Source organism: Natator depressus, chromosome 8, assembly GCF_965152275.1.
Source record: "Natator depressus isolate rNatDep1 chromosome 8, rNatDep2.hap1, whole genome shotgun sequence".
In the NCBI taxonomy this organism is placed as follows: Eukaryota; Metazoa; Chordata; order Testudines; family Cheloniidae; genus Natator; species Natator depressus.
This window is the reverse complement of record NC_134241.1, coordinates 82238440-82252166: the sequence shown is the minus strand read 5'-3', so window position 1 is coordinate 82252166 and position 13727 is coordinate 82238440. Positions and strand designations below refer to the sequence as shown.

At 44.6% G+C, this 13727-nt stretch overlaps 1 protein-coding gene across 4 annotated transcripts in view; it reads right to left on the bottom strand.

Annotated features, from left to right (window-relative positions):
• Positions 1–2444: 2444 nt before the first annotated feature.
• USP33 (ubiquitin specific peptidase 33) overlaps positions 2445–13727 on the bottom strand; it is a 91729-nt gene continuing 80446 nt past the window's right edge. For all 4 annotated transcript variants that reach the window (XM_074961483.1, XM_074961486.1, XM_074961484.1 and 1 more), the window contains exons 22-24: positions 7291–7393; positions 6633–6701; positions 2445–3693 (exon numbers count right to left, since the gene is read on the bottom strand). In XM_074961483.1, coding sequence (XP_074817584.1) covers positions 3536–3693; positions 6633–6701; positions 7291–7393 — 330 coding nt within the window. In that variant the 3' untranslated portion in view covers positions 2445–3535. The remainder of the gene's footprint in view (positions 3694–6632; positions 6702–7290; positions 7394–13727) is intronic.

Below are 13727 nucleotides of genomic sequence, written 5' to 3'. Positions count from 1 at the left end.
GCTTCCTACCAAATGAGTCCAGCCTTCTAGAGTCCTTATTCTTGGGTGTGGGTCCTGTCTCTCCCTATGATTTACAGACTCCACCACTAGAGAGTAGAGGGCCGGAAGGGTAGAGAGATACTCATGGCCTTTCGTGGGCACAAAATATTTGCGCTCTGCCTTCGACACTGGCGCAAGGGAGGCCGGCGTTTGCCAGAAGGCATTGGAAATCTTAGCCACCCCTTCGTGCAGCGGTAGGGCCTCTCTACCCAGTACCGAAGAGGAGAGGACATTGAAGAGCGAGTCTGAGGGTCCCTCAATCTCCTCAGCTTGGAGTTGGAGGGTCAATGCTACTCGCTTCAGTAGCTCCTGGTGAGCCCTGAAGTCCTCCTGTGGTGCGGAGGGGGGTGGGGCTGCAAACTTGTCATCCGGCACGTGGGAGGCGGCTGGTACAGAGCTCTGCACGTCGGCCGGCGCCGCGGGATCCACCCCTTGGTCGGACTCCGCGTGTGGTGCTGAGGATCCATGACCCACCGATCTATCCCTTGGAGCCCTGGATAGTAAGGCGGAGGGAGCCTCCGACGCCCCTGCTACTGAATGAGCCTCTGGCTGAGCACGCACTGGGAGCTAGGGGATACACTGTTACCACTGGCCCTGCTATGGGGGCCCTTGCCACTGACCGTGCTGTGGCACCGGCAGCACTAGCTGGTCAGGTTGGCTGGGCTGGGATGTAGGGGGCCACATGTGGGACGAGGTCAGGGTTACCAATGACCTATCAGTACCATGGGAGCGGTACGATCAATGTTGCCGAGAACAACGTCTGCCACGGGACCGGGACTCCGACGTCGAGGAATGGTGCTGCCTCGTGCTACTACTTCTCAAGACGCTGCGATGCCTAGATCTGCGATGATGCGGAGCTTGCGATCCCCACCAGGAGTCGTGGGCACAGTGGCTCGAGGAGAGAGAGCTGGTGGGTGCTGCAGAGGGCCCTATTGCGTGGGAAACCAGTGGCTCCTCTGCTGTTGTAGAAGAGGGTACTGACATGATGCCGGTGGTCTTTTGGTGTACTCATAGTGGCAGTAGAGAATGGGAGGCCCTTGTACTCCATTGGAATCCTCTGAGGATGAAAACTCAGATCTCCATAGCAGGAGGTTGCACTGGCTGTCTCAGGCTGATGTGCAGGGGTGTGGAGGGAGAAGCTCCCCGACCTGGGTCCAAATGAGGCCTCATGGTGACTTCCATGCAGCCTTCTTGGGTAAAGCTTGGTAAGGAGTTGCAGATACTGCACCTGGATGGAATGGGGGCTTCTCCCAACCAGTAGAGGCAGCATTGATGTTCATAACTGATCAAGAAGGAATGAGGGCAAGCAGATTTTAAATCCTGGTGTCTTTGGCATAGCCTGGTACCCACCCACAGGTACTGAGGTGGAGGGGGGTGAGGGGGATGGGTAATCCGTAAACAGATTCCCCCGAAGTCTCAGTTTTACTACAAATACTACTAAAAGCTAAAACTACATTATAACAGTAAAAACAGAAAACACTTCAAGAAAAACTAACTATATACAATTCTAAATGTTTGAAGGTGCATCATACTTGAAAGAACACTAGTAGCTCTCACTCTGACCATGCAGCAATGAGAAGGAACTGGAGACAAAGTCAGTCCGCCCCGCTCTTTACCACCTCTGACAAAACCATGAGGTGAGGCAAGGGCGCATGCACAAACCAATGGACACTACTACTTTCAAATACTCCAGCTTCGGACACGTGTAACATACAATGGAATACAATAGGGACCATCACTTGAAGAAGAAAGCGAACCCCCGCTCGGGTCTCTGCCAATCTGACCCAGGGGAAAATTCCTTCCCAACCCCAAATATGGCGATCAGTTAGACTCTGAGCACATAGGTAAGACCCACCAGCCAGACACCTGGGAAAGAATTCTCCGTAGTAACTCAGAGCCCTCCCCATCTAGGGTTCCATTACCAGCCACTGGAGACATTTGGAGCTAGCAGTCACAGACTGGCTACATACCATTGTAGGAAGTCTCATCATACCATCCCCTCAGTTTGTTGCAATAAGTCATAAATCCAGTGTTCAGAGGGAGTATTATTATTTTATTTTATACCCTGAGAAAACCTGCTTCAATACAGATATACCCCCTCCCCGACTGCACACTTGTAGTTGTCACTTGTCACTCCACACTGGAACCTATATGGGATATCATTAAACAACTACAACCCAAACTCGATGAGGGCCCCATCCTGAAAGAAATCTTTCCCGAACCCCTCTTCTGGCCTTCAAACAACCCCCAAGGTGGTCCAATAAAAGATACTACCTCACGTTGTCTCTAAACACCATCTCCTAACACCTAAATGGGGAAAACTTTAAGGAACACCTCTTAAACACATGAAATCTGCATTGCAATCAAGTTACTACATATTATTTGTATTTCACTTACAAGAATTCAAACACATTTGAATAAATATTTCCAGTTTTTAAAGGTCATTTTTATTTAAACCAGCCTTAAATAATGTTGATTTCGGGGGGGCAGGGGGGAAGAAAAAAGATTGAATGCCATTCACATTCCAGTATACATTATCCAGCAAGATTTTGTAATCTTGCAACATATTTTATCCAACTTCTGACATCACAAATCATGCCAAAAAGTATTTTGCAACTATACAATGATTTTTTTTCAGTTTTAATTAAATTTAATTAAAAAAAGACTAGACAATTTAATTTCTTAAGTGCGCATCAGTCTCATGTCCACAATCATTTACATTCCACGCTTCATGCTCTCAACAAATATCCTAAAGAAGACTAAGATTTTTTTCCATCACTGATAGTATTGAAGATATTTGGTAGGTTTATATACAGAAGCTTATTATATGATTTAAACTTTAGTAGGCAATAAGTTACTGACATATGCTGACCAAAACAATATTCCATCCAGACTAATTATATATTTGATACATTCAAATGAGAAAAGCATTTGAAAGTTTTATGCTGTTCATTATTTTATACATTGCAGTGCAAACAAAAAAAAAGTGAAACTTAACTTTTCCTGAGTGTTTACTACTTCCCCATGATCCATTTAAAATATGCTCTTTTTATACCTCGTCTTGTCAAAACTGTACAATTAAAGACATGCTGCATTTTGTAAATGTCAGAAAAGACTGATCAGCAATTTATAGCGATATTTAAAAGCATTTTTAAAATCCTTCATCTCAATTTTATAATTCTACAAAGGACAGCATAGGTTTAATATGTAGCAAAAAACTGTGTTGACTTTTTTTCAATTAACTAAATGTTCCAAAATATGTAAGTCACATACCTTCCAAAACATGAAGGGAATAGTCTGTCTGAAAGGTTTCAAAGTAAATTTTTTAACAAATCTATATTATAAGTTTCAAATCATTCTTCCATTACTAACATAATGCCCAATGAGCTGCCCCTTTCTAGGCAAAAATAAAATAAAATAAAAACTAAACACCTTTCAGGAATGTGTTTTGGGCAAGTGGAAAGGATTTCTTAAAAATTCCTATTTGTGCTGATGGCTACAGACCACGAGTTTCTAATTCAATCTTCTCCTCTGTTTGAAGCACATCAGGTTCTACTGGAGCAACAGGTGGTCGGAGCATGATCTCTGGCCCGCCCCCATAGATTGACTGGAGAAAATTCCAAGTTTCTTCGGAAATCTGTCCAGAATCTGCTCCTGAAAACAATATATTTCATCTTTTTCAAAAGAGTATCTTTAAAAATTTAGATTATGAGTTAGAAAAAAAAAAAAGATGTTTAAGAGTGGCAGAAAACTTCTTGCCCTAAATACTAAACACTCCAATTTAATATCATCCCTTTGAATTTCTGCAACACTGTACATACTATCCAACCTGGTGACAGTATTTTGTAAGTGAACTGTCAAGAACATAATGGAGAACAAACTGTTTCTTACATTTAATACTAATTAATACCAAAACCAACTGGTCACCAGAGAATGTGGCATGTAATTTTATCTCAAATGTACAACTAGCATATCAAAACCCATAATAGGTTATAAAATGTGAAGTTTCTACAGTGAATCATCTTATTTGATATATTTGTCCACCAGGCTGATTGCAGACAAGTTTGTGTTCACGTTCTGGCAATCAAAGGATTTCACATCCAACTCCAGCTAACTAAGGCATGGAGTTAAGGGACTCCACAAAGTCCAGTCTGCTCACAGTGGCTGAGACAAAGCACTAGAAGGGCAGAATATAAAGCAGGAAACACAAAGAAATTCTCAGAACCCAAGGAAGAATACACCAATAGGACATTACAGATGACAACAACAGAATCACATTGACTTTAACAGGTGTTGGATCAGCAATTACGTGGTACTGTACAGTATTTACCAGAGTTCCTGTCGCCTCTCTCTCTTTCAACTCAGAGTCAATGCAAGGCAAGTGAGTTTAGTAGAAATACTTTTCCAATTCCTATCTAGTTCTATTATGGCTTAGGATAGCTACAGCTAGAGTGAGAGCGTGGTGGCCAATCTACCAGCAGTAAGTGATTTAACACCAAGTTTCCTTATTGTTGTATGTTATAGTCAGATGCTTAACATATGGACACTGTGTATATAGAGTTTAAATAATTAAACCTCTAATATACCATGGGTCTAAGTCTCATAGAAACCAAGTAACAGGATAATGTAAATATTTAGCCATACTGCCTGTAAACTTTAAAACCACATCTTAGAAAGTAATATTATGAAATGCATTAAGATGATTTTGAAAGAGTACGGTTACTATATTACTCCTGGGGGCATTCTGTGCCACTGCATGCACGCATATTTCATGTAATGCGCATATTTTTAATTTTTTTTTCCAGAAAAGTTGCTGGAGTTCTGCCTTTGTCCCATCAGAGGGCGCTGTGGCGGTAAAACAGAGCAGCAGCTCCTGGCCAACCCCAGCTCAATAGGGAAGAGAAAGAGCCTGCCTTCTTCACAATGCCTGTTGGGCCAGGTCAGGAGATAGGGGATATGGGCAGACAGACAGCATAGGCTGCTGGGGGGGTCAGACGCAGGCTCATAAAGGCTAGTGGAGGAGGACAGACTAGGGCAGGGGCTGAATGCAAGTGGAGGCACAGGGCCACAGGGGGGAGGGAGGTGCAGGGCCACATGGGCAGAGGGGGAGGGGATGCAGAGCTACAGAGGGGAAGGGGGATGGCTGAGTGGGGGCACAAAGACACATTAGGACAGGGATACATGGAGATGAGGGGAGGGGGCTGGCTGAGGGGTGCAAGGACACATGGGGACGGAGGGAGGGGTACAGGGCCGTATGGGGAAGGTGAGTGGGTGGCTGAGTGGGGGTGGAGGGGCACATGTTGACGGGTCAGATGTGCCTGACTGAATGGGAGAGGCTAGGGGTCAGCCAGGGTCTGCATGGGGGATGCTTCCTAACAATCCCTCCCCGCCCCACCCCCGCAAAAAAAACCTGTTCCATACGTTTGCCACACATACCCAACAACCCTTCACATTCATACCCAGGCTCCTTCCCAGCAACTACTTCGCTCTCCCTCAGCTCCTCCATACCCCTGACTCCCCAGGCCTTTGCACCGCTTCTGAGGGGTGCGGGAAATATGGTTCTGTACTGTACTTTAAATGAATTACTCCTCAGAGTTCTGTATGAATATGCCTAGTAAGAATCTATTTGTCAAAAAACATTTCCTGAATCTTTTTTTGTTGCCTGTATTGTTACAGACATACTTGCTGACAGGTATTTTGAAATAAATTACCAAAATAATTGAAACTGGTGTGATTATATTGTGTTATTTTGACAAATAAAATAAGCAGATTTTTTCAGAATTTTAAAATATTTGTGCAGAATTTTTAATTTTTTGGCACAGAATTCCCCCATTAGTACTATATGCTATGAATGCAGATGACGCTTTCTGTATGTAATGACCTACCAATAACAGTCCACTAGAGGACTCCAGTTCTATCATTCAAATCCCCTTCAGAACACTGACTTCTATCAGGCTCAAAAAAATTAAAATTATTTTTAAAATTTAATAAGATCCTTTTCCTCTAGGTCTCCCAGTGCATTTTTTCTATACTTTTCCATTTTCTGTACTTCTCTTGGGCACAGACTTTGATATTTTTGTCTTGAGCTGAGCACACATACATTGTGGCTATATTCTTTTAGTTTGATGTAATTCTTGATTCAAACTGATGATCCAAATCAGGACAGACTGTTTAAATGGATGTACCTTACATCCAGTAGCTTCAAAGCCAGCACCTCCAACCTAGAAGGAAAAGACTCCAAGCTCAAAGCATACTGAGTGGTACACATCTAACAAAAGACAGAGAGAAAATACTTTCCCCCTCAATAGAAAATTAGTTCTCTACACTATTTTCGATACTCATATCTGTAGTTGGATTTATCTGCAATAGAAGCTAGTCCATTAATTTTCTTGGGTAAACTGTCAGGTGGCCTGGCTGCTTGGGGTCATGTGTCTGTTTTTTTCTCCAACTGCCATGCATGTATGATCTGAAACTTAGCATGAAGAGCATGAAACCACTAAAACCTGCATATAGAACATCATAGCAGCATTTTTCCCAAACCATTAACAAAGAATAGGCTGCATAAATAATTTACAATATCATTAGTTACTTACCTTGTTTTAATATAACATTACTACATTTAGTGACTGCAATCTTCGTATTATCAATAGGGCCTGGAGGATCTAGTGTGGAAAACAGAATAATAAAAAATTAGGACTCTGAAAATGGAAAGAAAGTCGTTTTTATTTTTTTTTTTTTAAAAGAGCATTGCAGTTGAGTTGCCTCCCATTGGTCTACTCACTGCTGAATTGTATACTTTGTACGGAGGAAAAGGAAACAGATGATTTCAGCAATAGTACTATGATACAAAGGCACAAATGGACATTTTTCAGAAAGTAACCATTCCAATAATGAATAAAATCTTCGAGCAGTTTCAAAAGCAAGTTAGCCACAATTGCTATCCTTACCCAATCCCCATAATGATATTATCCAATATTTAAATTGTAGCTTTACAAAAGAGACTTGCACCTGAAGACAGCTCTATTAACAAGAGCTGCATAATTCCTGCATAATACTTGCAACATATCAAAGCATGCATTAAATATTTTCTTTACTATTCTGCTCATGATATTCTTTGTTCTATCCTTCTGACAACATTCAGACATAATTTACTTTACTGGTACTATTACCTGATAAGACAGAGAACATAATGAAAGAGCACAGATTACCTACCTACTGAAGAGAGTTTTATAACCCCAAGTAGTTACTTACCACGGTCTTTCCCCTTCACAAATCCTTCCCATTCTCTGAACCACTGCATACTGATGCAGTAAAAAATGGATGGAGATTCTTCTTCTTGGAATGCTCTGTTGAGCTAGAAAAACAATAAAACAGACAGGCCCATTACCTGCATTGTTATAGATAGATGCAAAATGATTTTTTTCAGTAAACCATGATTTCTATCTAATATCTGATGAGTTGAGTAGCAATATTTGGATTGATACAAAATTATTTAAATGTTCTCAGTGTATCAAAGCAGTAAACACTTGGTAGTCTTGAATCTCAAGAAAATATCTGAAAGTCAATTCCTACTTGAGAGTTTAAAGATTTTATGTTTCCTTTGAATAAACTAGTACCTTAACTAACAACTAAAACTAATGCTCCTCTATTGAGCATAAGAGTGTCCACCACCAACCATTGCAGGGGAATGCCAGGGAAACCCAGACTCATGTATGTGAAAGAAGAATCAAGTTACATTTTATTTTACCATATAAACAGCTTTGCAATTCTTATATCTAAACCTGGTTTTCTTAACGATTTGAGATCTTGCTGACTTTCCTTCAAATGAGATCTTAGAAAGAAAAAACTGATTTTGTGCCCTTTGTTTTCTTTATTATAATGTAAAAAGACAGCATGAAAGAGGTTTTTATTCCTTTTTTTTTAAACTCTAGAAAAAATTGTTACTAGCCTTCTGTAACTGCTGTTACAGTAACTGCTGTTCTTCAAGATGTGTTCCTCATGTCCATTCCATGCTAGATGTGTGCAAGCCCACATGCACAGTTGCCAGAGACTTTTTCTTTAGTGGTATCCATAGGGCAGGCCATATGCTCATGGAGCTCCGTGCTCATGAGCCCATATAAGGAGCGCCTCTGGCCCTGCGCCCTCTCAGTTCCTTCTTGCCGTCAATTATGACGGAGGGGTAGGAAGGCAGGTCACAAAACGAACATGAACAACACATCTCAAAGAAGAATTACAGAAGGTTAGTAACTGTTTTTTCTTTGAGTGCTTGCTCATGTCTATTCCATGCTAGGTGACTCCCAAGCAGTAGCCCTGGAGGCAGGCTGAGAGTTCACGGACACGCTTCTTGTAACATTGCTCTTCGGAAACTGGCAATGTCCCGGCCTGCTGGGTGATGGCGTAGTGGGAGGCAAAGGTATAGACCGAAGATCAGGTAGCGGCTCTGCAGATTGGTACCTGCACAAGGGAGGCCACTGATGATACCTGTGCCCTCATGGAATGGGCAGTCATGACAACCGGGGCGACACCCTTGCCTGTTCATAATAAAATTTGATGCAAGCGGTTATCCAAGACGAGATCCTCTGGGACGATATCAGCAGACCTTTCATCCTGTCCGCCACCTGCCCTTGTTCTGTGACAGGAGGTAAGGAGTGATCAGTAGTAATCGGTGGACGTACTGCCAGCTGCGACAGATAAGGGTACCACACCTGCCTGGGCCAGGTGGAGGTGATAAGAATGATGTTTGCTTTTTCCCTTTTTATCTTCAAGAGAACTTTCAGCAATAGAGGGAATGGGGGAAAAGTGTAAAGAAGGCCCTTATCCCAAGGAAGGAGGAGAGCGTCTCCCATGGAGTGTCAACCCATCCCCACCCTGGAACAGTACTGTGGACATATTTCTTGTTTTGGTGAGTAGCAAACAAGTCTATTACCGGTGTACTCAGAATATGTAGTGTAAAATCATCGACTATTTCCCATTTGTGGTTGTGCGGGAATTTGTGGCTGAGACAGTTGGCTATCGTGTTGTGTATTCCCAGTAGATAAGCCTCTGATATTAGGACATTGTGGGAGATGCACCAGTTCCATAGCTTCAGTGCTTCTATGCACAGGGAATGAGACTTTGCACCTCCCTGTTGGTTTATGTAGTACATGCAGGCCATGTTGTCCGTCATGACCTTTGTATGCGTGTTCTTGATCAGTGGGAGAAAGTGAGCGCAAGCATTTCTGACCACTCCGAGCTCAAGCAGGTTGATGTGGAGACACATCTGCTGGAGACCATCTGTCATATGTTGTATGGCCATTGAGATGTGCTCCCCAGCCTATAAGGGATACGTCGGTGGCCAGGAAAAGGGATGGGGAAGACTGTGCAAATGGGATTCCCATACAGATGTTTATTGGGTCCTTCCACCAGTCTAAGGATTGCTTGACCCTGGTGTCAAGTATCAGAGGGGTAGCCCTGTTTGCTGCTTTTACAGATCCAGACTAAGAGTCCTGTGGCACCTTATAGACTAACAGACGTACTGGAGCATAAGCTTTTGTGGGTGAATACATCCAACGCATGCATCCGATGAAGTGGGTATTCACCCACAAAAGCTTATGCTCCAGTACGTCTGTTAGTCTATAAGGTGCCACAGGACTCTTTGCCGCTATTGACTCTGGTGGGCATCGATATAAGCTTGCCTATATTGTCTGTTTGGCCTATAAACCCAACTGAACCAAAACTGCCGCTTCGAGATTGAGGGCTGAGACGAAGACAGCTGTGGTCCTGAAGGGAATCTTGATTTCTTTCTCTGTGGCTCATAAGATCTCTGTGACAAATATTGAGGCGTGTACTGCGATGACCGGGACTTACACAGTGGCTAAGGGCTGTATTTTCTCTTGCAGGCTGGCATAGAATCATAGAATATCAGGATTGGAAGGGACCCCAGAAGGTCATCTAGTCCAACCCCCTGCTCGAAGCAGGACCAATTCCCAGTTAAATCATCCCAGCCAGGGCTTTGTCAAGCCTGACCTTAAAAACCTCTAAGGAAGGAGATTCTACCACCTCCCTAGGTAACGCATTCCAGTGTTTCACCACCCTCTTAGTGAAAAAGTTTTTCCTAATATGCAATCTAAACCTCCCCCATTGCAACTTGAGACCATTACTCCTCGTTCTGTCATCTGCTACCATTGAGAACAGTCTAGAGCCATCCTCTTTGGAACCCCCTTTCAGGTAGTTGAAAGCAGCTATCAAATCCCCCCTCATTCTTCTCTTCTGCAGACTAAACAATCCCAGCTCCCTCAGCCTCTCCTCATAAGTCATGTGCTCTAGACCCCTAATCATTTTTGTTGCCCTTCGCTGGACTCTCTCCAATTTATCCACATCCTTCTTGTAGTGTGGGGCCCAAAACTGGACACAGTACTCCAGATGAGGCCTCACCAGTGTCGAATAGAGGGGAACGATCACGTCCCTCGATCTGCTCGCTATGCCCCTACTTATACATCCCAAAATGCCATTGGCCTTCTTGGCAACAAGGGCACACTGTTGACTCATATCCAGCTTCTCATCCACTGTCACCCCTAGGTCCTTTTCTGCAGAACTGCTGCCTAGCCATTCGGTCCCTAGTCTGTAGTGGTGCATTGGATTCTTCCATCCTAAGTGCAGGACCCTGCACTTATCCTTATTGAACCTCATCAGATTTCTTTTGGCCCAATCCTCCAATTTGTCTAGGTCCTTCTGTATCCTATCCCTCCCCTCCAGCGTATCTACGACTCCTCCCAGTTTAGTATCATCCGCAAATTTGCTGAGAGTGCAATCCACACCATCCTCCAGATCATTTATGAAGATATTGAACAAAACCGGCCCCAGGACCGACCCCTGGGGCACTCCACTTGACACCGGCTGCCAACTAGACATGGAGCCATTGATCACTACCCATTGAGCCCGACAATCTAGCCAGCTTTCTACCCACCTTATAGTGCATTCATCCAGCCCATACTTCCTTAACTTGCTGACAAGAATACTGTGGGAGACCGTGTCAAAAGCTTTGCTAAAGTCAAGAAACAATACATCCACTGCTTTCCCTTCATCCACAGAACCAGTAATCTCATCATAAAAGGCGATTAGATTAGTCAGGCATGACCTTCCCTTGGTGAATCCATGCTGACTGTTCCTGATCACTTTCCTCTCATGTAAGTGCTTCAGGATTGATTCTTTGAGGACCTGCTCCATGATTTTTCCAGGGACTGAGGTGAGGCTGACTGGCCTGTAGTTCCCAGGATCCTCCTTCTTCCCTTTTTTAAAGATTGGCACTACATTAGCCTTTTTCCAGTCATCCAGGACTTCCCCCGTTCACCACGAGTTTTCAAAGATAATGGCCAAGGGCTCTGCAATCACAGCCGCCAATTCCTTCAGCACTCTCGGATGCAACTCGTCCGGCCCCATGGACTTGTGCACGTCCAGCTTTTCTAAATAGTCCCTAACCACCTCTATCTCCACAGAGGGCTGGCCATCTCTTCCCCATTCTGTGATGCCCAGCGCAGCAGTCTGGGAGCTGACCTTGTTAGTGAAAACAGAGGCAAAAAAAGCATTGAGTACATTAGCTTTTTCCACATCCTCTGTCACTAGGTTGCCTCCCTCATTCAGTAAGGGGCCCACACTTTCCTTGGCTTTCTTCTTGTTGCCAACATACCTGAAGAAACCCTTCTTGTTACTCTTGACATCTCTTGCTAGCTGCAGCTCCAGGTGCGATTTGGCCCTCCTGATATCTTTCCTACATGCCCGAGCAATATTTTTATACTCTTCCCTGGTCATATGTCCAACCTTCCACTTCTTGTAAGCTTCTTTTTTATGTTTAAGATCCGCTAGGATTTCACCATTAAGCCAAGCTGGTCGCCTGCCATATTTACTATTCTTTCGACTCATCGGGATGGTTTGTCCCTGTAACCTCAACAGGGATTCCTTGAAATACAGCCAGCTCTCCTGGACTCCCTTCCCCTTCATGTTAGTCCCCCAGGGGATCCTGGCCATCTGTTCCCTGAGGGAGTCTAATGTATATCCCCAGGGAACGAAGGGTTGCCCGAGAATCCTTCAGTGTGTGAAGGGACGCATGTGTCTTTTCGGCAAACAGCTTCGTTCCCTCAAAGGGAAGATCTTCCACTGGACCACTTTTGGGAAGCCAGACAACCGCAGCCACGAAACCCTTCTCATAACCACAGCTGTGGAAATTGAACGAGCCGCTGTGTCTGCTGCGTCTAATGTGGACTGTAGAGATGTTTTCACCATCAGCTGGCCCTCATTAATTATCGCCATGAATCAGTCTTTGTGGGAGATCTGGGAGCTGATCGATAAAGAAATTCACATAGTTCTGGTAGTCATATTTGGCCAACATGGCCTGGTAATTAGCCACCTAGAACTGAAGAGTGGCTGATGAATACACTTTTCTGTGAAACAGTTCCTAGCGTTTCCCATCTTGGTGGATTTAACCTGGTATTGGAGGCCTCTAGAATTAACCACATCCACAGTGATGGAACTGGAGGCGGGTGGGAAAATAAATATTCGGTGCCCTTTGCCAGCACATAATACTTTTTGTCCGCCCACTTACATGTCGAAAGGCCCAACGCAGGGGTCTGCCAAATAACTCTGACAGGATCCAGAAGTGCCTCATTAACTGAGAGGGTCACTGCTAGAGGTGGAAGATTGTTCACCAGTTTGTGGTGAGGTTCAGTCACTTTGTGCACCTGTTATTGGCAGGACTTTTGCCACCCTCTGAGCAAAGTGATTTAAAATAATCTGTCATGGATGGTGGAAGGGGCATCCGCTGCCTCATCAGGTGAGGACAATGAGACAAGCTTGAGGGGTGTATTTCCTTTCTGCCTCACCTTCAACTTCCTCCCCGAGTTGCTCAGGAGGTTCTGAACCCTTTGACACCACAGCAGAAGGGGGGTGCCTCCTTGCCTGTTGGTATGCCACACTTGGGGCCTGGGATGCTTGTTGTCTCTGAGCCAGCCAGGGGTCCCAATAGGTCCACTGAGGGTGGAAGCTAGCGGCTGGTACTATGGCTGCCCAAACCATAGAGGTTGAGGGTCGGGTGGGCAATACGTCTGGTGTCCATGATGAAATTGGGACTCATATGGTGGGTAGGATGACGGTGGGAACCCAAGTGCTCTCGCTCACTGTCTGACTCTGATAAGGAGAAATGTGGTGCGCAGCATGGAGATGTCATTGAGTCCAATGCTCTTGGAAAACTCAGCATTAGAGCCCCAGTACTGAGTACGGGCAAGTCTGGTGTGTCAGACACCAAGAGGTCCGTTGTGCAGGTTGGAGATGTAGACCTAGTCCTATGGTCCGCCAGTGCCACGTGCACGGGCGTTAGTGCCGATGACCGTGTAGATGTAGCCTTCGCCAGTGCAGATCTTCCATGCTTTTCATGCCCCCACATCAAGTACCGGTACTTTTTTGCTGGTCCCCATCAGGTCTTTGGGCAGATCGACTTGCTCTCTTGGCTTGGTACCGCGCATGTTCTAGATGCCTTCGACACCGTCAGTACCGATCATTTCTGGCTCAACTGAGGCTTGCTACAGGGACTCACAGACCTTTTCTTAGTGGTCTTGAGTGAGTGGCTCGTCTCCTTGGGATCACCTGCCTTCAATGTAGAAGGCTGCAGTGATAGCTCTGGCATTTGAAGCCTTAACTCTTTGTCCTTCCTGGACCTA